This window comes from Mirounga angustirostris, unplaced genomic scaffold, assembly GCF_029215605.1.
Source record: "Mirounga angustirostris isolate CCGP_5_RB_7025 unplaced genomic scaffold, mMirAng1.0.hap1 SCAF_16, whole genome shotgun sequence".
In the NCBI taxonomy this organism is placed as follows: Eukaryota; Metazoa; Chordata; class Mammalia; order Carnivora; family Phocidae; genus Mirounga; species Mirounga angustirostris.
This window is the reverse complement of record NW_026991724.1, coordinates 34728210-34754048: the sequence shown is the minus strand read 5'-3', so window position 1 is coordinate 34754048 and position 25839 is coordinate 34728210. Positions and strand designations below refer to the sequence as shown.

Genomic DNA, 25839 nt, shown 5'->3' with positions numbered 1-25839 from the left:
CTCTTTTAAAATGGTATTTTTGTTTGGTGTTTTTTGCAAGGTACTGAGGAAATAATCTGGGGGTGAGCTTTGGGTATCACTTAGCCCCATCATTATTTAAAGAGGGGAAGAGGAAGGATTTTAAAGGCAGACAATGACAGACCATTCAGGATAGGTAGGGCTTACAAGGAGATAAACACAATCTCATCAACTAAGGAGAGATTTGCTGCAGTAGATGGGATGAGGGAAATAGTGGGATGCAAGCAAAGGAAGCAAGGTATCCTTAGACATTGAGTGGAGCCAGAAAGATCATGTGGCCTTTTTCCCAAGTACACTGCCACCAAGTGGGAATGGTTGGTGACAAGACAGAAGGCTAAAAAAGGTAATCCTGTGCTCCTTTTCCTGTGCTTCCACAGTCCTTTATGCATCCCTTTTAATATGATGCTTATCCCATTGTATTGAAATTTACCTTATAGGTCTGTTTCCTCTACCAAACTTGAATTCATCCCTGCTTTAGCCATCCCCTACTGAGCAGTATGTTTTGTCTGTCAAGTAGTTTGTGCTCAGTAAGTGCTTGGAGAACAAGTTTTAACTGTTTTATTTTCTTAGGATGAATTCTTAGGAGAAAGAGTCTCTAAATTTTATTATCTACTTCTCCCACCTGAATAGCTTCATCATGACTGTGCTTTCATTCCCTTGACTCTAGGCAGGCAATGGATAGGTTCCTAAATTACAGTGCCTTCAGAGAGGCTTGATTAGTACTGGCATCAGAAATCTTTTTAGAGTGACTAAATGAGGCACATCATTTGTGAATTAGTCAGTATGGGCTAAGCTTTGCTGTTTTAAGTACTCCCAGAATCTCAGCATACATTTCTCATTCATGCTTTATACCTAAAACCAGCGAGTGTGCTGATCTACCTGTTAGAGTCACTTAGGGACAAGAAGATTAGAGATTCATCTCAAAACATGTATTCATTATTGCTGAGACTGGAAAAGGAAATGTGGCAAATCTCAATGGTTTTTAATGCTTCTGCCCAGAAGGAACTGTTGCTTCCTCTCATGTTTCATGGATCAAGGCAAGAATCATAGCCCCATTTTGCATTCAGAGGAGGTGAGAAAGAGCAGTTCTGCCATGTGCCCAGAAGAAGAGGAGAACTTTTGTCAACAACCCCAATGATTATCATAGTTACTGAAAGCTTGCTTTGAACTTAATGTGTCTTAACTCCAAGATATATCCTGGTTGTTTTTATAAAAATCATTCACAGTCAGTGCTCAGATTCTCGTTAATCCAAATGTTTTACTAAAAAACAGTATTTCAGCTACTCATTGGTTAGCATAGTAGCATCGACTCTATTAAATTTTCAGAATTTGGTAATTACACTGTGATTATGTAAGAGAATACCTTTGTTCTTAAGAACAAGGGTCGTGATATCTGCCACTTACTCTAAAACGTTCAGCAGCAACTGTGTGGGTGTGTGTGTGCACACATGCTTAGAGAGAAAAACCACATGTGGCAGAATGTTAATAATTGGTGAATTTAGGGGAAGGATAGGAGTTTATTGTACTATTGCAACTTTTCCATAAATTTTAATTTTTTCCAAAATAAAATCATAAATTTAAGAGCCTTTTAAACATTCATATTATCCACATTTGAGCCACTTTTGCCTTTCAATTCTGATTGATATTTTGAATGTATTTCTATTTTCTTCTGAGACGTGTAAAATGCCTGGACTATAGTAATCAGTGATCTTTCAGAAACGAAGACTCTGAGGCCCAAACATTAAACCTATATAGCAGTCTTTTTTGAATTCACAAATAGTGCCAGATTTCATTAAAAAGACTTCTTTATCCTTGCAGTTGGTTGAAATGTTAGATATGTCTGTCCCTGCAGTTGCTAAATTGAGACGCCTTTTAGATAGTCTTCCAAGAGAAGCTTTACCAGACATTCTGACTTCAATTATCCGAACAAGCAACAAAGAGAAGCTCCAGGTACAGTATTCCCTTCTTAAATACTGAGTTGTTTTGTCAGTTTTTATTCAAAATAATAAATTATGACCTTCAGTAAGAGATACTAGAGATGCATAAAAGTAGTTAAAATGCTCTTATGCTGAAATTGACTATTAGAAGTGATTGCTTTACATTTTTGTATGTTCAGGCAGCTCTTTTATTCACATTATCAGTACTAGTAGTTTGTCAATTTATGGAAAAAGTTAAAGTGGGGAATAATTTTAAAATAAGTATTTAACTTAAAAAATAAATATATTTTGTCTGTTTTTTAAACATGTGGAGCTGTGACCTTTTCTTTGTGTATGGCCTGCTTTATTAGAATTCTTCATGATGTTTCTTACATAAAGCATACCTATGATGCATTATCTATGATTTTCAGTTTCTATATCTGTAAAGTGAAATGAGTTGTAAAGACACTGAAAAATGCAGAATCTTAGATTTGCATGTTTTTTCCCAAACTGTAAGTTTTCTTGCATACTAATTTTTATAGTGTTTTTAAGCAGTCTGCTTTATTGAATCTTCCTAGAATATGTAAGTTAGTTTTCATTGAAACCTTCATTTTATCAGTTTATTTAATACTTTTATTACAGTTATGTCTTAGCAACTGTGTAGCAAATCTAACAAATTATAATAGCAAGTGCACCTAACAGAAAGGTGTATAAACACCTTACTCTAAACACAAGAATGCAGCTCAACTGGCAGGCGCAGAAGAGTGCAGGAGTACCAGAGGGTAAGCTGGCTGTGGGCATCAGCAGGGATGTTTGAGAGAATGGAGAGCATTAGTTACTCTGATCACTAGTGGTGGTTGGTTAAAAGTGCTCCTACTCTTTCATGAATGTAAAAATTTAATATTTTGAACCTAGAATTTGTTTAGTCCTAATAAGTAGACACATTCTGTGTTTTAAGAGAATAATTCACAGAAAGAGTTGACATTAAATGTGTGTTTTGTTCTTGCTGTTGGAACAATACACATGGCTTCATTTTTAAATGAGAAGTCAAGATGCTTTTTTTCTTTTTTAGTATTCTAGTGATTTAATATAGTTAATCTGGTTGTATTGGCCATAACATAGTTGTGAATATTGATGTCTTTTTTACTTAACAATTTAAGTCATGACCCGACTGCCTTGTTTTGGGAGCATGTGTTTCTGAGAGAGTCTACTAACTGACTCATGTTCCCTTAGATTTTAGATGCAGTGAGTCTAGAGGAACGGTTCAAGATGACCATACCGCTACTCGTCAGACAAATTGAAGGCCTGAAATTGCTTCAGAAAACCAGAAAACACAAGCAAGATGATGATAAGCGGGTAGATATTTCTTTCAATCTACTTCTTTACGTTTCCAGTTGTTTGATGTGAGATTCAGTTTTTTTGAAGTAAAAAAAAAAGTGGGGGAATGAAGAAAGGAACAAAACAAAAACTTCATTGTCTCTTACCACTCAAGTTACTGATAAAATTCTGAATTCAGTATGTTTTTCTAGTCCTTTTCCATTTCTGGGTCTTTCTTTTTTTAAAAACATGGTAATATTTTCTTACTTTTTGTTCTTGGTGATTTTTGGTTCATCATCAAAAGGGATAATATACTAAGCCATTTCTCTTTTGCCAGACACTGTGTGTTGTTTCCCATGTTTTCTATATTTTAAAAATTAACAACTGTGATGAGTGTCTTTGAAAATAATTTAAGGGGATGGTTGTATATCTCATGTTTCCTTTTTTTTTTTAAGTTTTTATTTAAATTCCATTTAGTTAATGTACAGTGTAATATTAGTTTCAGGTGTACAATATAGTGATTCAACACTTCCACACATCACCCAGTGCTCATCACAACAGGTGCACTCACTCCTTAATCCCCATCACCTATTTCATCCATCCCCCCCACCTGGTAACCATCAGTTTGTTCTCTGTAGTTAAGAGTCTGTTACTTGGTTTTCCTCTCTTTTTTTTTTTCCCCATTCCTCAGTTATTTTGTTTCCTAAATCCCATATATGAGTGAAATCACATGGTATTCGTCTTTCTCTGGCTGACTTATTTTGCTTAGCATTATTCTCTCTAGTTCCATCCATGTCATTGCCAGTGGCAAGATTTCATCCTTTTTTTATAGCTGAGTAATATTCCTGTGTGTGTGTGTGTGTGTGTGTGTGTGTATACACACACCACAACTTCTTTATCCATTGATCAATCAATGGACACTTGGGCTGTTTCCATAATTCGGCTGTTGTTAAGTAATGCTGCTGTAAACATCAGAGTGCACGTATTCCTTTGAATTAATATTCTTGTATTCTTTGGGCAAATACCCAGTAGTAGTGCAATTGCTAGATCATAGGGTAGTTCTATTTTTAACTTTTTGCACGACCGCCATACTGTTTTCCACAGTGGCTGCGCCAGTTTGTATTCCCACCAATAGTGCATGAAGGTTCCTTTTTCTCCACATCCTCACCAATACTTGTTGTTTCTTGAGTTTTTTATTCTAACAGGTGTGAAGTGATATCTCATTATAGTTTTGATTTGCATTTCCCTGATGATCAGTGAAGTTGAGCACCTTTCTGTGTTTCTGTTGGCCATCTGTTACGTCTTCTGTGGAAAAATGTTGACTCATGTCTTCCCATGTTTTAATTGGACTGTTTTTTGGGTGTTGAGTTTTCTAAGTTCTTTATGTATTTCAAATACTAACCATTTATCAGATTTATCATTTGCAAACATTTTCTCCCATTCCATAGGTTGCCTTTTAGTTTTGTTAATTGTTTCCTTCATTGTGCAGAAGATTTTGATCTCGAAGGAATCCCAATAGTTTATTGTTGCTTTTGTTTACCTTGCCTCAGGAGCCATATCTAAGAAGAAGTTGCTACAGCCGATGTCAGAGAGGTTACTGCCAATGTTCTCTTCTAGGATTTTTATGGTTCAGGTCTCACATTTAGGTCTTTAATCCATTTTGAATTTATTTTTGTATGTGGTATAAGAAAGTAGTCCAGTTCCATTCTTTTGCATGTTACTGTTTGGTTTTCTCAATACCATTTGTTGAAGACACGGTCTTTTTCCTATTAGCTATTCTTTCCTGCTTTTTCGAAGATTAATTGACCATATTGTTGTGGGTTCATTTCTGGGTTTTCTGTTCTGTTCCATTGATCTATGTGTCTGTTTTTGTGCCAGTACCATACTGATTTGATCATTACAGCTTTGTAATATAACTTGAAGTCCCAAATTGTGATGCCTCCAGCTTTGCTTTGCTTTTTCAAGGTTGCTTTGGCTATTCCGGGTCATTTGTGGTTCCATACAAATTTAAGATTGTTCGTTCTAGCTCGGTGAGAAAAAATGCTGTTGGTATTTTGATAGGAATTGCATTAAATGTGTAGATTGCTTTGGGTGGTATAGGTATTTTAACAATATTTGTTCTTCCAATCCATGAGAATGGAATATCTTTCCATTTCTTCGTGTCATCTTCAGTTCCTTTTATCAGTGTTTTATAGTTTTCAGAGTACAGGTTTTTCACCTCTTTGGTTAAGTTTATTCCTATGTATCTTACAGTTTTTGGTATAGTTGTAAATGGAATTGACTCCTTAATTTCTCTTCCTAATGATTCCTTAATTTCTCTTTCTGCTGCTTCATTATTGGTGTGTAGAAATGCAACAGATTACATTGATTTTGTTTGTACTGTACATTGTTTCATTATTGGTGTGTAGAAATGCAACAGATTACTGTACATTGGTTTTGTTCTCTATGACTTTACTGAATTCATTTTTCAGTTCTAGCAGTTTTTTGGTGGTCTTTTGCGTTTTCTATATATGGTATCATGTCATCTGCAGATAATGAAAATTTTACTTCTTCCTTGCCAATTTGGATGCCTTTTATTTCTTTTTGTTGTCTGACTGCTGTGGCTAGGACTTACGTTGAGTAAAAGTGGTGAGAGTGAACATCCTGTCTTGTTCCTGACCCTAGAGGAAAAGCTCTGTTTTTCCCCATTGAGGATGATGTTAGCTGTGGGTTTTTCATATATGGACTTGATTATGTTGAGGTATGGTCCTTCTAAATGTACTGTGTTGAAGGTTTTTATCATGAGTGGATGTTGTACTTTGACAAATGCTTTTTCTGCAGCTGTTGAAATGTCCTCTGTTTTTTTTAATGTATTAAGAACATACTACAAAATTGGACTGTGTCACTGTGCTGTGCCATAATTTAGCTGACTTTTTTGTTTTTAACTATAAAAATTTTTATTTTCATTTAGTTCAACTGTGCTAGTCTTTTTCTATCTTCTAAGCTTAGAGTCCTCTATCTATCCTCCAGTGATTTGAGAAATATGCACTTTCAGTTTACCTTTAGCCGATTTTTAAAAAGTATTTAATTCTTTAACCCACATGTAATTTATTTTGCCCTAAAGGGAAGAGAGCAGTTGTATTTTGTCCCAAATAGCTTTTTATTTAATTCAACACTTGTGAATAATTTTTCACTTCCCCATTGATTTGCGATACCTTCATTATCATACATTACATTTATAGGGGGTCTGTCTGAAGTCTCCCTTGAGCTATCAGTTTTACTGTTGTTATGTGTGGGCAGAGTTAAGGTCAGGAAAATATATTTGATGTGGGCAAGAGTGTAAATGGCAGGTCTCTGAAGGCTATTGGAAAGTAAGTGAAAGGTTGAGAATAATGTTAGAGACTTAATGGTCATCAACATAGAAGTGTTCCTTCATCAAAGAGAATACATTGTAGAGAGAGAAGAGCAGGGTAAAGGATTCCTTACCAGTGGGACTAAGGAAGGAGCATCAAAGTAGGCTGGAGGAGAATGACGACAGAGATAGGAGTAGCCTGTCTGGTGTTTCTACTTCAGGACATCATGCTGTTTCAAACAAACAGCAGAAATCTGAATTACTGGGCGCCTGGGTGGCTCAGTTGGTTAAGCGACTGCCTTCGGCTCAGGTCATGATCCTGGAGTCCCTGGATCGAGTCCCGCATCGGGCTCCCTGCTCGGCAGGGAGCCTGCTTCTCCCTCTGACCCTCCCCCCTCTCATGTGCTCTCTGTCTCTCTCATTCTCTCTGTCTCAAATAAATAAATAAAATCTTTAAAAAAAAAAAAAATCTGAATTACTTCTGATTTGAGATCAGATCATTAATTTAGTTATCCATTTTTTGCAGAAAGACAAAGCAGGGCACACTCCGTGTTGGGAGGCACAGAAACTGCAGCTTATTATCAGTAAATATTACCACTGCTTAAATAGAAAGGTGTTCAAAATCATTCCAGAAAGTGATCAAACAGGCAACAGCTATGAAAATGTAGGAATCAGAGGATAATATTTAGAGTTAAGCCTAGAACTTTGTCTGCCTATTGCTTAAGAGTTGAGAAGTCTCTTTAGTAGCTGGGAGAAAAAGATTGCATAAAAATATACTTAATGTCTCAATGATGAAATAAGTGATGTGCTTTTAAAACTCATCTAAAATTTTTTTTATTTTCAGTTTTTCATACTTCAGAATATTAATTTTATCTGCTAATGAGTTATGTAGAATAAAAGTATAGAATTTAATATTTCTGTTTTTATAAAATTGCTTTTTTATTTACTGCCTTACGTTTTTAACTTTTCATATTTGAATGTATTAAATAGATAATAATAATACTTTAAAAAATAAATTCCCATGCTTTTAAATGAAATACCAGTGTATCATTTTGCTCCAGTGATTGGCTGGTGTTGATTCATGATATTATTGAGTTGAGAATTTCAAAAGAACACTTTGGAAGTTTTAAAATCTGATAGAGAAGTTGTGGAGAAAGAGAACACAAATAAAGCCATTTGACTTGGCAAAGAGGATCGTTGTTAGATTTCAGAGAGCAATTTCAACATAATGGAGACAAAAGCCAAAGTATGAAGTACAGATTATTGAAGTACTCAAGGAGGAAAGGGAAGTGGTGGTCAAAGCCACTTGTTGGAAAAACAGAACATCAGAAGAAGGGAAGTAAACAGTGTGTAGTTAACGGAAAGGGACATAGGTAAGATCAGATATTTTGAAAGGAGGAAGACTTTTCTGTGTGTTGGAGACAAAAGAGAATAGCGTCAATGGTAGAAACATTAAAGATGTTAGAAATTTTGTAATGTAGGAGGGAAGGTGGAATTTATTCTGTTGGCCATTGCTAAGTAGTAATATAATCAAGAAAGTAGTGGTTGCAGTAGTAGCTCAAAGAAAGATATTCCTAGATGTTTTCGTTATCTTTAGTAGCCAGTTCTTGAATTTTTTTTCTCATATTGTAGTATAAGCATATAGTAAAAGAATGCCCACTTTATGTTGATCCACTTTTGAAATTCTGCTGCTTTTATATGATTGTGCCTCTTAGTTATCATTTTGAACTTAGTTCCTAAAGGTGTAGACTCTAATTTTGAAAATGTTATTCAGCACCAGTTATAACCTTGTGTGTAACTAGGTACCTCATTTCCAATTTATTTTGACACACAGTTTTACTCTTCTACTTTCTACTTTAGGTTATAGCAATACGTCCTATTAGGAGGATTACACACATCCCAGGAGCTTTAGAAGATGATGATGAGGATGAAGACAATGATGACATCGTCATGCTAGAGAGAAAAATACGAACATCCAGTATGCCAGAGCAGGCCCATAAGGTCTGTGTCAAAGAGATAAAAAGGTAAATTGATGCTAAAAAGAAGCTATTCACTCATTGGTATTTTCATTTTGCATATTGATGTTAAAAATTGTTGCTCATGGAAACTTGAGTTTACTTCTTTGGATCACAAGCTGAAAGCTGAGTTATTTGTTTTATGTTCTTTGACCTTTCTCCTTTTCTTATATTTCATATAGACATAGACCACTGTATTCATTTTATCTTTCCAGTGTCAATTTTTACCTTTCATTGCTTTCCAGATTCTCAGATTATAGCTGTGATCTGTGGAATCTTTAGATTATCCCTCTTCATTCCTCAACCAGAGTCTGATTTTTAAAACATTCTTAATACTCCTGAATTAATACCAGCGTCCCTAAGCTTTTTTTCAGGTGCTGTGTGTAAGTGATGCAGTTCTTCCACCTACAGTGTACTGTCAAATGTGACCACTATTGTTAACTGCCTTTCTATTGTCTTAACTAATGGGTTGTGCTTTGTTTAGACACAGTGTTTGTTCAGTTATCACTGTGTTTTTCACATGTCACTTATTTCTTCTTTAGAAAAAAGATTGTAAACTCTAGAGGGCAGGGACTGTCAGTTTCTCTTTGTATAAGGTAAAGTACACAGAAACCTTGATGACAGGATAGGGTATGTGGATTAATCTCAGGGTTAAATAGAACACCAGTATTTTCTTTCTGTACTTGACACAGTATAACTGTGTTGCATTTTCTTTTATTAGTAAATTATAATGAACCTAAGTGAATGCTCAGTAGTTAAAGATTTGACTTTCTCAGGTTCACAGTTAAGGACATGAGTTGTAGTTCAGGGATATTTTATATTGACTGGCATTAATTAATAAATGTAGAACATCTGTTGTGGGCAGAACACTTTGTTAAACACTGCATTTATTATGGAAGTTGCATCTTTTAATTAAATATATGATACTAGCTTGCTTTTACGAGCTGATTTCATCTCTGATACAAAAAATATAATTATTGTGTTATGCATGGTTAGACACTTAAATCTTACTGTAATAGGTATATCAATGGATAAGTATGACTTGAGATCCCCTCTGTGAGATGCTGATACTGGTAAGATCATATTTCAAGGACAGAATCCGATACAGTGTTCCTTCCCCCACCCCTGCCCCCTCCAGTTTGCAGCTCTCTGTTTTAATTTTGTTCCATAAGTACATCACAAAACAAAATAACCGGATTTTTAAAAACATTTCCAGATTTTTTAATATGCATGATATATCTGACCCAGAAAGGCAGATGCTGGATTTTTGTGTTTTTAGGGAATTCTTCTATGTTATGGAACATTTTTGCTGTGTATTCTTTCCCCACAGACTCAAAAAAATGCCTCAGTCAATGCCAGAATATGCTCTGACTAGAAATTATTTAGAACTTATGGTGGAACTTCCTTGGAACAAAAGTACAACTGGTAAGCCAACAAAATAACACCTTTTTACAGTCTGATTGTTACTCAGAAAGCTCATGCAGATTCTATTGAAATACTCACCATTGATTATCTTACTGTTACTATAGTTCTTGACATAAATTACTTAGATGCTGAACTTGTATCATCTAAGTCTTGGGACCAAACAGGAAAAGAAGGTGCTACATGAAAGTGCCTTTCTCCTGATTTTGGAGAAAATAGGATTTTCTGTAATTGTTGATAGATGTGTTTCTTAATACCAATAGTCAGTCAGATGATGAACATTTATATTTAAAGAAATAGTTGCATATAGCTGTATAACAGAACAGTTGTACCATTTGGAAGTTTGTTTTTCTCATGCAAAAACCTATTAAATGAGTTTAAATTCTATCTTTCGGTAGAACTTTTCTCTTTCCCGTGGATTTGCTCTTTTCTCTTGGGATGGGAAATACTCTGTTGACTCTCAGAATTTTTAGAACCATTTATTTGTACTTGTTTCTGTTATTGGACAGGCTAGTATCATAGGTTGGTATTACACACAAGGTTTACTGATCAGCAGTGGATTGATTGCCTGAACTGCTGGCATAGGAGTAGCTATATGGTGGACTTTTGAAAATTTAAAGATGCATTATCCTGGCTAATAAAATTCCTACATTTAAGAAAATGCTAGAGATTTTTAAAAATATTACCTCTAAAGCACACATTTATGCCCCACATAAGATATGCTGTACAAACCACATTTCCAGATGTTGAATTTTTAATATTAAAAAATACTTGCCTATTAACCTACAGAGGACCATCCCTTTCTGGTACTGAGAACTTAAAAAAAAATTGTTTTTGCCTCCTAGAGGGCCCAGAATGAAGCACATTCACGTTAAATTAACTATGCTGGGACAATGTTAAGGTTAAAATAGCTCCTCTTTTTTAAACAATGTTATACATCAAATTTATTTTTAAAAGAATACATAATCCAGATTAAATATAAATCTTGTCAAGCCATTATATGATTTAGCAGGTTCTAAATTCCATGGAAAATGACCATATAGTCCCTGATTGTAATAAAACTAAGAAAACAAACAACAACAACAAAACCCACAAACAAAATATAAATCTTACTTAATATACTATTTGTATAATACAAATTATTATTATTTAATAAGATATTATTATTTATAAGAATGATAAGTTATTTTTAAAATACAATTAATTGCAAGAACCTTTCTGGGGGGAAAAACTAAAGGAGCACTGCAGTTGGACTTTGCCATTTTTAATCCATAAACATTTAATCTTACCTTAAAGACAGCATTAAATATGTGATCTCATATGCTACAAAGTTTTTCAGACAAGAATCTCAGGAGGAACAGCCTAATGCATTAACTTGAATCTAGTTTGATCATTTATTCCCCTCCCCCCTGCATTCTTTACTAAATTGAATGCATTAATCTTTTCTGCTTCTAATGTATATGCTACATTTTTTCTTTAACCTTTGCTGTCCTGAAGCAGCAATATTAAATTCTCTTTTTTTTTTTTTTTTCCAAATTACAGTTTTACATGACATCAGGTATATATTAGAGGATAGTGTGGTTTTTAGAAATGCCATTTGCTATTTGCTGTCTGTTATCTTTTTGTTTTGTTTTGATTTTATTTAGATTCAATTAGCCAACATATAGTACATCATTAGTTTCACATGTGTTCAGTAATTCATCAATTGCATGTAATACCCAGTGCTCATCACATCATGTACCCTCCTTAATGCTCATCACCCAATTATGTCATTCCCCCAACCACCTCCCCTCTAGCAACCCTCAAGTTTGTTTCCTATAGTTAATAGTTAATAGTTAACGGATGACTTCCCATTCAGTTTTTCCTCCCTTCCCTTATGATCCTCTGTGCTGTTTCTTATATTCCACGTGAGTGAAACCACATGGTAATTGTCTTTCCCTGATTGACTTCGCTCAGCATAATACCCTTCAGTTCCATCTACGTTGATGTAAATGGTAAGTATTCATCCTTTCTGATGGCTGAGTAGTATTCCAGTGTATATATATACCACATCTTCTTTATCCATTCTTCTGTTGATGGACATCTTGGCTCTTTCCACAATTTGGCTATTGTGGACGTTGCTGCTATAAGCATTGGGGTGCAGGTGCCTCTTTGGATCAATACATTTGTATCTTTGGGGTAAATACCTAGTAGTGCAATTGCTGGGTCATAAGGTAGCTCTATTTTTAACTTCTTGAGGAACCTCCATACTGTTTTCCAGAGTGGCTGTACTAGCTTGCTTTCCCACCAACAGTATAAGAGGGCTCGCCTTTCTCCACATCCTCGCCAACATTTGTTGTTTTCTATCTTGTTAATTTTAGCCATTCTGACTGGTGTGAGGTGGTATTTCAGTGTGGTTTTGATTTGTATTTCCCTGATGTTGAGTGATGTTGAGCACTTTTTTTTAAAAATTATTTATTTATTTATTAGAGAGAGAGAGAGAGAGAGAGAGAGAAACAGCATGAGAAGGGATAGAGTCAGAGGTAGAAGCAGGCTCCCCGCTGAGCCAGGAGCCCGATGCGGGACTCGATCCTAGGACCCTGGGATCATGACCTGAGCCGAAGGCAGTCGCTTAACCAACTGAGCCACCCAGGCGCCCTTGAGCACTTTTTCATGTGTCTGTTAGCCATTTGTATGTCTTCTTTGGAGAAAAGTCTGTTCATGTCTTCGCTCATTTCTTGACTGGAGTATTTGTTTTTTGGATGTTGAGTTTGATAAGTTCTTTATAGAACTTGGATAATAGCCCTTTATCTGATAGATCACTTGCAAATATCTTCTCCCATTCTATAGGTTGCCTTTTAGTTTTGTCGACTGTTTCTTTTGCTGTGCAGAAGCTTTTTATCTTGATGAGTCCTAATAGTTCATTTTTGCTTTTGTTTCCCTTGCCTTTGGAGACTTGTGTAGCAAGAAATTGCTGTGGCTGAGGTGGAAGAGGTTGCTGCCTGTGTTGTCCTCGAGGATTTTGATGGATTCCTGTCTCACATTTAGGTCATTTGTCCATTTTGAGTTTATCTTTGTATATGGTGTAAGAAAATGGTCCAGTTTCATTCTTCTACATATGGCTGTCCAATTTTCCCAGCACCATTTATTGAAGAGACTGTCTTTTTTTATTGGATCTTTTCTGCTTTATTGAAGATTAGTTGGCCATAGAGTTGAGGGTCCATTTCTGGGCTCTCTATTCTGTTCCATTGATCTATGTGTCTGTTTTTGTGCCAGTACTATACTGTCTTGATGATGACAGCTTTGTAATAGAGCTTGAAGTCCAGCATTGTGATGCCACCAGCCTTGGTTTTCTTTTTCAACATTCCTCTGGCTATTTGGGGTCTTTTTCTGGTTCCATACAAATTTTAGGATTATTTGTTCCACTTCTGTGAAAAATGTCAGTAGTATTTTGATAGGGATTGCATTGAATGTGTAGATTGCTCTGGGTAGCATAGATATTTTAACAATATTTATTCTTCCAGTCCATGAGCATGGAATGTTTTTCCATTTCTTTGCATTTTCCTCAGATTCTTTCCTGAGTGTTCTATAGTTTTCTGAGAACAGATCCATTACCTCTTTGGTTAGGTTTATTCCTAGGTATCTTATGGTTTTTGGTGTAATTGTAAATGGGATCGATTCCTTAATTGCTCTTTCTTCTGTCTCATTAGTGTATTGAAATGCAAGTGATTTCTGTGCATTGATTTTATATCCTGCCACATTGCTGAATTCCTGTATGAGTTCTAGCAATTTTGGGGTGAAGTCTTTTGGGTTTTCCACATAAAGTATCATGTCTGAGAAGAGTGAGAGTTTGACTTCTTTGCTAATTTGAATGCCTTTTCTTTCTTCTTGTTCGCTCAGGCTAAGACTTCTATTCTATGTTGAACAACAGTGGTAAGAGTAGGCATCCCTCGTGTTCCTTGGGGAACCTTAGGGGAAAAGCTCTCAGTTTTTCCCTGTTGAGAATGATATTTGCTGTGGGCTTTTCATGTATGGCTTTTGTGACACTGATGTATGTTCCCTCTATCCCTACACTGTGAAGAGTTTTAATCAAGAAAGGATGTTGTACTTTGTCAAATGCTTTTTCTGCATCTGTTGAGAGGATCATATGGTTCTTGTCCTTACTTTTATTAATGTGATGTATCACATGGATTGATTGGCTGGTGTTGAACCACACTTGCAGCCCAGGGATAAATCCCACTTGGTCGTGGTGAATAATCCTTTTAATGTACTGTTGGATCCTTTTGGCTAGTATCTTGGTGAGAATTTTGGCATCCGTGTTCATCAGGGATATTGGTCTGTAATTCTCCTTTTGGTGGGGTCTTTATCTGGTTTTGGGATCAAGGTAATGCTGGCCCCATAGAACGAGTTTGGAAGTTTTCCTTTCATTTCTATTATTTGAAACAGCTTCAGAAGAATAAGTATTAGTTCTTCTTTAAATGTTTGGTAGAATTCCCCTAGGAAGCCATCTGGTCCTGAACTCGTTTGTTCAGATGTTTTTGATGACTGCTTCAGTTTCCTTGCTGGTTATGGTCTGTTCAGGTTTTCTATTTCTTCCTGTTTCAGTTTCGCTAGTTTATGTTTCTAGGAATGCATCCATATCTTCCAGATTGCCTAATTTGTTGGCATGTAGTTGCTCATAATACGTTCTTAAAATTCCATTTCCTTGGTGTTGGTCATGATTGCTCTTCTTCCATTCATGATTTTATTAATTTAGGTCCTTTCTCTTTTCTTTTTGATAAGTCTCGCTAGGGGTTTATCGATCTTATTAATTCTTTCAAAGAACCAGCTTCTAGGTTTTTTTAATCTGTTCTACTGTTCTTCTGGTTTCTATATCATTGATTTCTGCTCTAATCTTTATAGTTTCTCTGTTCCTGCTTGGTTTAGGCTTTATTTGCTGTTCTTTCTCCAGCTCCTTCAGGTGTAAGGTTAGCTTGTGTATTTGAGACCTTTCTTGTTTATTGAGAGAGGCTTGTATTGCTACGTGCTTCCCTCTTAGAACCACCTTTGCTATATCCCAAAGGTTTTGAACAGCTGTGTTTTCATTTTCATTAGTTTCCATGAATTTTTAAAATTCTTCCTTAATTTCCTGGTTGACCCATTCATTCCTTAGTACGATGCTCTTTAACCTCCACGTGTTTGCATTCCTCCCAATTTCCTCTTGTGAATGAGTTCCAGTTTCAAAGCATTGTGGTCTAAAAATATGCAGGGAATAATCCCAATCTTTTGGTATCATTTGAGACCTGATTTGTGACCCAGTATGTGATCTCTTCTGGAGAAAGTTCCATGTGCACTCACTGTGTATTCTGGGGCGCCCGGGTGGCTGAGTCATTAAGCGTCTGCCTTCGGCTCAGGTCATGATCCCAGGGTCCTGGAATCGAGTGCCGCATCGGGCTCCCTGCTCGGCGGGAAGCCTGATTCTCCCTCTCCCACTCCCCCTGCTTGTGTTCCTGCTCTCGCTATCTCTCTCTCTGTCAAATAAATAAATAAAATCTTAAAAAAAAAAATGTATTCTGTTGCTTTAGGATGGAATGCTCTGTATATATCTGTGAAATCCATCTGGTCCATTGTATCATTCAAAGCCCTTGTTTCCTTGTTGATCTGCTTAGATTATCTCTCCATTGCTGTGAGTGGGGTGTTGAGGTCCCCTACTATTATTGTATTATTATCTGTGTGTTTCTTTAATTTGGTTATTAATGGGTGATATAATTGGCTGCTCCCAAGTTAGGCACATAAATATTTATAATTGTTAGATCATCTTGTTGGGTAGACCCTTTAAATCTGATACAGTGTCCCTCTTCATCTCTTACTACAGTCTCTGATTTAAAATCTAATTTGTCTGATATGAGGATTGCTACTCCAGCTTTCTTTTGAGGTCCATTAGCATGGTAAGTGGTTCTCTACACCCTCACTTTCAATCTGGAGGTGTCTTTGGGTCTAAAATGAGTCTCTTGCAGACAGCATATCGATGGGTCTTGCTTTTTTATCCAGTCTGATGCACTGTGTCTTTTTATTGAGCATTTAGCCCATTTACATTCAGAGTAACTATTGAAAGATAGGAATTTAGTGCCATTGTCTTGCCTGTAAAGTGCCTGTTTCTGTAGAATGTCTCTGTTCCTTTCTGGACTGTGTTACTCTTGGGCTCTCTCTCCACTTACAGGATCCCCCTTAATATTCCTTGCAGGACTGGCTTGGTGGTCACATATTCTTTCAGTTTCTGCTTGTTCTGGAAGCTCTTTATCTCTCCTTCCATTCTGAATGACAGCTTGCTGGATATAGTATTCTTGGCTGCATGTTCTTCTCATTCAGTACCCTGCATATATCATGCCAGCCCTTTCTGGCCTGCCAGGTCTCTGTGGACAGGTCTGCTGCCAGTCAAATGTTTCTACCCTTGGAGGTTAAGGAGTTCTTGTCTGGAGCTGCTTTCAGGATTTTCTCTTTATCTCTGAAATTTATAAGCTTCACTATTGTATGTTGGGGTGCTGATCTATTTTTATCGATTTTGAGGGCGGTTCTCTCTACCTCCTGGACTTGAATGCCTGTTTCTTTCTCTAGATTAGGGAAGTTCTCAGCCATGACTTGCTCAAATATACCTTCAGGCCCTCTCTGTCTCTTTCTTCTTCCCCTGGGACCCCAATAATTTTAATATTGTTTAGCTTTATGGTATCACTTATTTCTCAAAGCCTTCCCTCCTTGTCCATTAGCTGTTTTTCTCTCTTTTCCTCAGGTTCCTTTCTTCCATCATCTTGTCTTCTATGTCACTCTGTCTTCTCCTTCATTTATCCTAGCTATTAGAGCATCCATTTTAGACTGCATCTCAGTTAAAGCATTTTTAATTTCAGCCTGATTAGATTTTATTTCTGCATTAAGAGATTCTCTAGTGTCTTTTATGCTTTCTTCAAGCCCAGCTAGTAACTTTATAATTTTTATCCTGAATTCCATTTCAGGATAAAATTTTACTTATATCCATATTGATTAGATATGTGGCAGTATTATCTCTGTTTCTTTGTTTTGTTGTGAATTTGTCCTTCTAGTCATTTTGCCCAGAGAAGAATGGATGAACAAGAGAACAAAATAAAAAAATATCAACCATGACCCAAGCGAAATACACACTAGACAAATCCAAAGAGGTCAGAAACCAAAACAAAAGAAAAAGAAGAAAAAAAAAGGGGAAAAGGAGAGAATATAATTTCCGGGTGGACAAAACAGGGTGATCCACTTGGTCCTAGGTGTATTTTGGTCTGTTTGTTAGAAGACATCCCAAAGTTGTAAAGAAAGCAAAACATATATATACAAAAATGAAATTGAATTCAGTGAAAGGAAGCCAAAAATGAAGAATATATCTACAAAATATAAATGTAAAAATGAAAGTTTAAAAAAGACTTAAAAACAAAAAGTTGATTAAAATAAGAAACTAGTTGAAAAGGAAAAAAAGAAAAGAAAATTTTAAACCGAAAGATAAAAGAATCATGAGAAAGAAACCTCGAATTCTATATACTGTTTTCCCCTGGCGCTGGAGTTTTGCAGTTCTCTGTGCTCCGTAAACTTGGTATTCGTCTGATGTTCCAGCTGATCTTCTGGGGGAGGGGCCTGCTATGCTGATTCTCAGGTGTCTTTGCCTGGGTGAGCTGCACTGCCCTTTGCTAGGGGGCCAGGCTCAGCGCAAGCCACCTCGGGTTACTCTATGTGGCTTTTGTTCCCTGAAGGCTTTCTGCACCATTTTAGAGTATGAAAATAAAAATGGCAGTGCCCCAATTTCCAGCCCTGGAGCTAAAAGATCACAGCCCCCTCTCTTCAGTAAACCCTCAGGGAAAAGCCGTCTTCACGTTTGTGTGTGCCAGACTCTGCAGACTCCTGCGGTGCAGTGCACCAGTCCTCCTGGGGGAGGGAGGAGGGTTGCTGTGGGCCTGCCACTTGCAGGGCCCCTGCATGGTGATGGGTCACCAAATCGCTCCACGGTTTGTAGTTTATAGCAAACCAAGCTGAGAGCCCACTCCTGCGCTTACTGACCATAGTCGGTTTCCCCAATCCAGTTCTTGGAAACTCTGCTGGCTCAGCACCCCCTTTCTGTGATCCCAGGGATCCTGAGACCACACTGTCCCACCTAGGATTCTTCTCTGCTTTGCCACCTGAGAACCTTTCAGGCAGGGAAAAGTTCCAATTTTGCACTCTGGGGCTATATCACTTCCCAGTCACCTGCATATGGAGGCTCCCTCCCCCCGCCATGTATCTTCCAGTATATCCCCTCACATTCGTTTCTCTGCACTGCCTACCTTGCAAAAAGTGGTCGCTTTTCTATTTGTAGAATTCCAGCAATTCTTTTCTTACATCCCAGGTTGAATTCATGTGTGTTCAGAATGATTTGATAGGTACCTAGCTGAATTCAAGAGACCAGATGAAATGAGATCCCCTACTCTTCTGCCATGTTGTCTCCCTCCTCAAAATAGCTCCTTCTTAATTAGTTTTTTTTGGAAAGGATCACCTAACACATTTTTAAAATTTATTTATTTATTTGAGAGAGCACGCATACATTTGCAAGCAGGAGGAGAGGCAGAAGGAGAGGGAGAGAATCCCAAGCCGACTCCCTGCTGAGCACAGGGCCCAGTGTAGGACTCAGTCCCACAACCCTGAGGTCATGACCTGAACCGAAATCGAGTCAGACCCTTAACCAACTGAGCCATCCAGGTGCCCCAGGATCATCTTAACACATTTTTAATGTGCATGGCTGAGTACTAGGATGAAATTGGCCTAATCATCTTCCTTTTGTTTTGACAACCCTTAGATTTCATTCCTCTTACAGTTCTTAGGTTCTTGTTGTGGAAAGCAGGTACATTCTAAGTTATGCTAATTTTTCTTTCATGAATGCTCTGTAAATTTGCATTCATCCCATTTTCTAGATTTTGGTTTGTTTTTAAGTTTTTCTCTCTGTTTGAATGTTTGTATATAAAATTAAAAGGCTAATTCACATTTTGCTTTCTCTTAAATTCTGAGAATCTAAGTTTTCATTAGATTAAATTAGATTGCACTGGTGAAGTGCAGAAGCAGTTGTTTAGAAGCGATAATTTTTTTGCTTTATTTTTTAGCTTTATTGTGGTATAATTGATAAACAATAAACTGTACATATATAATATATACATTTTGATGAGTTTTAACATATGTATCTGTAATACCATTACCATAATTAAGATAGTGAACATATCCGTCACCACCTAAATTTTCTCATTCTTCTCTGTAATCTCTACCTCCCTCCTTTCCCTCCCTATCCCCAACCTCTGTAGATTAGTTCATATTTTCAAAAATGTTATAGAAATGGAATGATGTAGTATGTGCTCCCCTTTTTTCTGATTTTTCCTGCATAATTAGAGGTTGATCCATGTTGCTGCATAGATAAGTAATTTGTTTATCCATTTACTTGTTGATGGGTATTTGGTTTGTTTCCAGTTTTTTGGCTACTATACATAGAGCTGTTAATGTTACTATGCTGGTAAATTTATTTCTTAATTTATTTCATGTTTGCATGACAACATGGCCTTCTAGTTGAAGTTTTTTTACCAAACTGAAGCTGAATTTCTTGATTTAATTCTTTATTCAAAATCCTTTTTGGAAATTCCATTGTGAAATGAATGGAGGAGAGCATGTGTTCCCATTGACTCAGCCCCTGTCACATCACCTGACCAAGTTGAGGTCATCTGTCAGTCCTGATCTTGCTGGGTGGGCTGTTGGGAAGTCCATTTTGGTTCCAGTAGTCTTCTGTTAACTCGTAACTCTCCAGTGCCTACTTTTTAAGTGAAGTGGTCCTGTTCTGTGAGATTTGGAGAGGGTTCTGCTCCATTAGTTTAGACCTGGGAAAGAAAGTTACATTTAAATTTTATATGTTATTTAACTGCTCTGCTTTTGTTTCACCTGCCAAGTATCCCTGATAGTATATGTTTGATAGTTATTTTGTTGTTGTTGATGGAGTTGTGACAATTTTCAAACCCTATTACTTTCTCTTGACAGTAGGACTAGTGTACAGGGCTAAAAGCATCTAGATAACTTGGTAATCCCAGGGGCCTTATTTTGAAATTTTGGTATTCTCTCAGTAACATTTTTCTGTGCTTCAGGATTTATTTTAACTAATGACTTAAGGGAAATGCAGGGTACATATAGAATATATAGTATAATGGCCTGAGAATATTAACATTGCAGATTTGATTATTTGCCATCAGTAGCCTACCTAGTAAATTGCTCTCAGCTTCCTATCTCCTCCACTTGTCCTATTTAAAAAGTGAACTTAATTACTAATCAGGGATTTTTACCAGGCTTCTACAGTGTAATTGTACAGAATTTGGAGGAAAGCATTTAATTGAACACAAGAGTGCTGACTCCTATTCTTTACTTAAGTAAACAAGAAATTATAAAAACAGGGCAAAGCTGTTATTATTTTCACAACTATGGAAGGAGACCACCCATACTTCAGAAACTCAGTGTCTGCTGGGTGTGTGTTAGCATTAGAGATGCACAGCACTCCTGTACCTGTCCCACATAAACATACTTCTCATTGTTTAGTGTTCCAGCAGAGAATGTAAAGGGAGGCATGTTGAACTTCTAAGCCATTCCTATACAGAATTAGATCTAAATAATTGCTGTGTTGTTACAAAACCATGAAAATGTTTTTCATGATTTTTGAAAGAGAAGCTTACCTAAGTAGAGATCACCAAAAGCAGAAAGGGAAGATTTAGAGAAATAAGTTTGCTAATTTTCCTATCTTGAATAAAAAGGACCAGTAGATACCATTTCAGTCTTCAGTTGTAAAGAAGATTTAGTATCAACAGAAATAGTACTACATACACAATTAAAAACTCAAGGAGTTAATACTCATTTCATTTTAAATGTTTTCATGTAATCACATGTATCATTCAAAATAGGAAGCATGCATTTTGAATCATTAAAAAGAATAATCAGAAAAAAAAATGTATCCTGTATGGAAAAAGACACAAAACAATACTTTATTTGGAAATTATCTTTCCTCAGAAGTTCAAGGCACTTTTTAAAATTGTCTTTACTGGGCGCCTGGGTGGCTCAGTTGGTTAAGCGACTGCCTTCGGCTCAGGTCATGATCCTGGAGTCCCGGGATCGAGTCCCGCATCGGGCTCCCTGCTCGGCGGGGAGTCTGCCTCTCCCTCTGATCCCCCATCTCATAGTCTCTCTCTGTCTCATTCTCTCTCTCAAATAAATAAAATCTTTAAAAAAAATAAAAAATAAAATAAATAAAATAAAATTGTCTTTACTTGGCATATTTCTTTTTTTTTTTTAAAGATTTTATTTATTTATTTGAGAGAGAGAGAATGAGAGAGAGTACATGAGAGGGGGGAGGGTCAGAGGGAGAAGCAGACTCCCCGCCGAGCAGGGAGCCCGATGCGGGACTCGATCCCGGGACTCCAGGATCATGACCTGAGCCGAAGGCAGTCGCTTAACCAACTGAGCCACCCAGGCGCCCCTACTTGGCATATTTCTTAGAAGAAATTCCTTCAGGGTGTTTTCAGTTTTTTTTCTAAATTACATGGAATTCTATTCTTAGTTTACTAAATGTTAATTAGGGGTGGATATTGCATTATAACAAGTGCCTTTTTAGGTACAAAATGACATTTTGATGGAAAGTTTTTCTTCTTGGACATGGTGATGTAATAAATATATCAGTAACCTAATATTAAACCATCTTTGCAGAACTAAAATAAATCCCACTGGGACTTAGTAGATTACTCTTAATAGATTTGATTTACCAGCATTTTAATATACAGGATGGGACTGGTCTGAAGTTTTCTTTTGTGTTTGCTGTGGTAGGAGAGTTGGGAAACTTCCTATTTTTCATTTGTTCATGTAGTCATTAATTGGGGTCTAAAGCCAGAAAAGAGAGAAGTTTTGTTCTTCGCTTTCCAAATCACTTAGCCAGAACTAAAAGCAACAGTACTATAATTAAATTACATATATTACTGCTTAGCTAGGTTTTTTCAGACTAGCTTGGGAACCAAACTACCATTTAAGGCTTTTTTTTTTCTTCTCTGTAGGAAAAATGTGGAGCAGGTTCCAAATAACTGATTGAAGAGTGGGCTTGTGTGTGTTTTCCTCCTTCCCAACCTCTCTATCAGTACGATCATGCGGCCATGTATCATCCCCTGGATGTCACTCAGCTGATGAATTCATGCTGGTGACCATGAGTATTTAATGGTTTAATCTACAAGTATTTTAAGTAGTAAAGCACATCAGTAGACCTGATGAAAGCTTGGATGTAGAACCAAAGCCTAATTCATACATTCCTGGTGAGACTTTAATTGATAGAACTTAGACAGTTCTTTACATCTTAAAGTTTTTTTTGACCACTTCTGTCTATAGATTAGTTAAAGGAAGTAATTATGGATATATGTAGGGATTTAGTTACAAGGATACACAGTAAAGCCTGCTTTATAACTGTAAAGATTTATAGATAACCTAAATGCTCAGCAATAGGGAATTATTTAAATGAGTATGGATAATTAAATAATGGAATATTATGTAGCCATTAAAATGTTACTAAAAAATACATTTGACACTGAAGGGTGTCCATAATATGCAAAGTGAAAAAACATTTTATAAAACTTGAAGGTATCATATAATCTCATTTTGAAAAATAGGTATGGAAGCACATGTATGCACTCACACATACAAAACCTGGAATAGTACATACCAAAGTGAAGGTAGAGATGTTCTCTTGAGGACATGAGATTATGGGTGACTGTTTACTTCTTTTTATTGGTGTCATTGGGGTTTCTGGAATGAGCATACATTACTTCTGTAATAAGAAAAAAACACTAAGAAAGAAGGAGCATACATTACTTCTTTTTTTTTTTTTTTTAAAGATTTTATTTATTTATTTGACAGAGAGATAGCGAGAGCAGGAACACAAGCAGGGGGAGTGGGAGAGGAAGAAGCAGGCTTCCCGCCGAACAGGGAGCCCGATGCGGGGCTCGATCCCAGGACCCTGGGATCATGACCTGAGCCGAAGGCAGACACTTAACGACTGAGCCACCCAGGTGCCCGCATACATTACTTCTGTAATAAGAAAAAAAACACTAAGGAAGAAGGAACAAATGCCAGCACAAATAGAATATGTAGAAATTATGTCTCCATAGAAGAAATGTGTACCTAGAAAATGAAATGATAGTATAAACTCCTTGAGTTGTTTTTTTTTTTTTTTTTTTAAGATTTATTTTTGAGAGCACACATGAGAGCATGAGGAGGGGAAGCATAGGGAGAAGCAGACTCCCCACTGAGTAAGGAGCCTCTTGCGAGACTCGATCCCAGGACCCTGGGATCATGACCTGAGCCGAAGGCAGATGCTTAACTGACTGAGCCACCCAGGCACTCTCCTTGGGTTTTTAATTGTGTATGTAGCACTTAATATTTCTGTTGATACTAAGTCTTATTAAGCAAAAAAGGCCAGGTCCAGGTCTCCCTGAAGACTCATTTAGAAAGATCCACTTCTGTTCTCGTCACTTTTTTTTTTCTTCTAAAACATATTTTGACTCTTGGCAGCCTTGAAAGCAATTCTTCCATTTAAAAATTCTTTGTCCTTACTTTTGGGGTTATTTGACAGACCGTCTGGACATTCGAGCAGCCCGGATTCTTCTGGATAATGATCATTATGCTATGGAAAAACTGAAGAAAAGAGTGCTGGAATACTTGGCTGTCAGACAGCTGAAGAACAACCTGAAGGGCCCTATTCTATGCTTCGTTGGCCCCCCTGGAGTTGGTAAAACAAGTGTGGGAAGATCAGTGGCTAAAACTCTTGGTCGAGAGTTCCACAGGATTGCACTTGGAGGAGTGTGTGATCAGTCTGACATTCGAGGACACAGGTAGACTCTCTCAGTTTAGTCTCTGGTTCTCCATTTCAGTTGACTAAAGCCCTTCAAAAGCCAAGGCATAATATATATCTTTTTCTCGAAGGTCTATTTGTGACATCTTGAATCAAAAGGACATTCATAGTACTTAATTATAGTACATCTGTAAGATGTTTATGACTGGTTTAGAGAGCCTCAGCTGTAATGGTACATCCAAACTAACCTCGGTATTTGTATGACAGTGGATAACGAGTCTTTGCCTCAGCTTTCCTGGAATTTCATTTGAATGCAATTATAAATCAGTTATGGTTAGATATTACAGTGTCTTTACATTCATTTTGGCCCAGTAGCATTTCATAAATAATGACCTGTAACTCTTAGAGTTTAAAAAATAAGTACAACAGCTGGGGCAGGTAGGAGAAGGGAAGAAATCTTTGATAACAAATGTGTTTGCAGTTTAATTTTCTTTTAAGAAGGCTGGTTTTCCGTAGGAGTATGAGTAATAAGGAGAAAGGTTAAGATAATTATTAAGATCTATCCTTGCATTTTTGACACCCTTTCTGTAAAAATACATTAAACTGTGAGAACTGAGTCTTTGATTAATCTTACATTATTAGAATCAGATTTGCATGTTATGTTGTTGTTTTGTTCTCTGTGGTCTCTGTTGCTCAGATTGGAAGATGCTTTGGGAAAGCATGAACTTTCTGTTTCGAGGTTTAAGGGTTTCATAGCAGTTGCAAGTTGTGAGAAAATACACCTATAGTGTATGTATTAAAGAACATTTTAAAATGTAGAAATCATGGATACTTACAAAAGAATATGATGTTGTAAACCTGAAACTAATGTCAGTGATATCTCAGCTTTTTAAAAAAAAGTTTTTCTAAAGAAACTGCTTAACTTCCAGTAGAAAGTAATCAAACTGAAGATAAAACTTCTCAAGGTCATACCCTGGGTCTTAAAGTTGTTAAAGCAATCTAAATTATAAGTGGAGGCTTTGAAAAGCATGCCAGTGCGGGTGGTGACCACCAACTGCCAAGGCCAAGTCTAATTTAAATGCATATTTACAGTTTGGTGAATGGATTAAACTTGGATTGGGGGGGGGTTATGATGCTTTTATAACATCTTGTTTTCCATTTGTCTTATTCATAAGATCATTGGCCTTAGGCGGGGATGGGAAACTGTTTCACAAACTTCCATGAACAGTGGTTCTTTTTCTCTTTTATTTTCTTGTTTACAATTCTTATGCATTAAAGAAAAATCATTCCAAGATTTCAATAAATAAGCAGTGAGGGCTGCAGATTAGGTTAGGGAATTGATCTGGGTCATTGTTTCTGGCAGTTTCCAACTACTGTTGTCACTTAGACTTGCTTATTCTCACATGTGCCACTAGAGGTTGTGCTTTGCTTTTGTAAAGAAATTGGCACCTTGTACCGATCTTGGAGAAACTGGATCTAGAGCCTGAATCTTTTTATTTTAGCTAGAGAGCTTTTGGGAGATGTTTCCCATTCAAGGGACTTAATTCATGCATTCAGAGTTGTTTTAGTTCACTTCTTTCTTTTGATATCTGTAGCATAGTATTGCGTGAGTGTTTGATGGAATTTAGAGAGGGAATTTGTGGAATTATTGTCGTGAAATTAATGTCACGAACACATGACGTGTAGGTAATTTGTCCTCTTTCTTGCCATGTTGGTATTGCTTATTCAGTAAGCCTTGGAAAACTTTACTTAGTGCCTGACACACAGTAGTAAGCATTTGATAAAAAGTAGCTTTAATTATTATTTTAATTTTAAATTCTCAGGAGGGCAAGTTTACATTTAAAAGCTTCAGTGACTTTTTATAAAATTCAATCAGATTTTTACATAATACCTAAAAATATCCTGTTCTTGGCATTATTATTTAATTTATGTGGCAGAATTGTGGAGAAATGTATTTTTGTGATGACAATT

General features: G+C 36.7%; 1 protein-coding gene across 2 annotated transcripts in view; it reads left to right on the top strand.

The window, feature by feature from the left end:
• The window catches only part of LONP2 (lon peptidase 2, peroxisomal), a 115133-nt gene that overhangs the window by 10033 nt on the left and 79261 nt on the right, over positions 1-25839 (top strand). For both annotated transcript variants that reach the window (XM_045891156.3, XM_045891155.3), the window contains exons 3-7: positions 1837-1968; positions 3168-3290; positions 8443-8606; positions 9928-10022; positions 23650-23908. In XM_045891156.3, coding sequence (XP_045747112.1) covers positions 1837-1968; positions 3168-3290; positions 8443-8606; positions 9928-10022; positions 23650-23908 — 773 coding nt within the window. The remainder of the gene's footprint in view (positions 1-1836; positions 1969-3167; positions 3291-8442; positions 8607-9927; positions 10023-23649; positions 23909-25839) is intronic.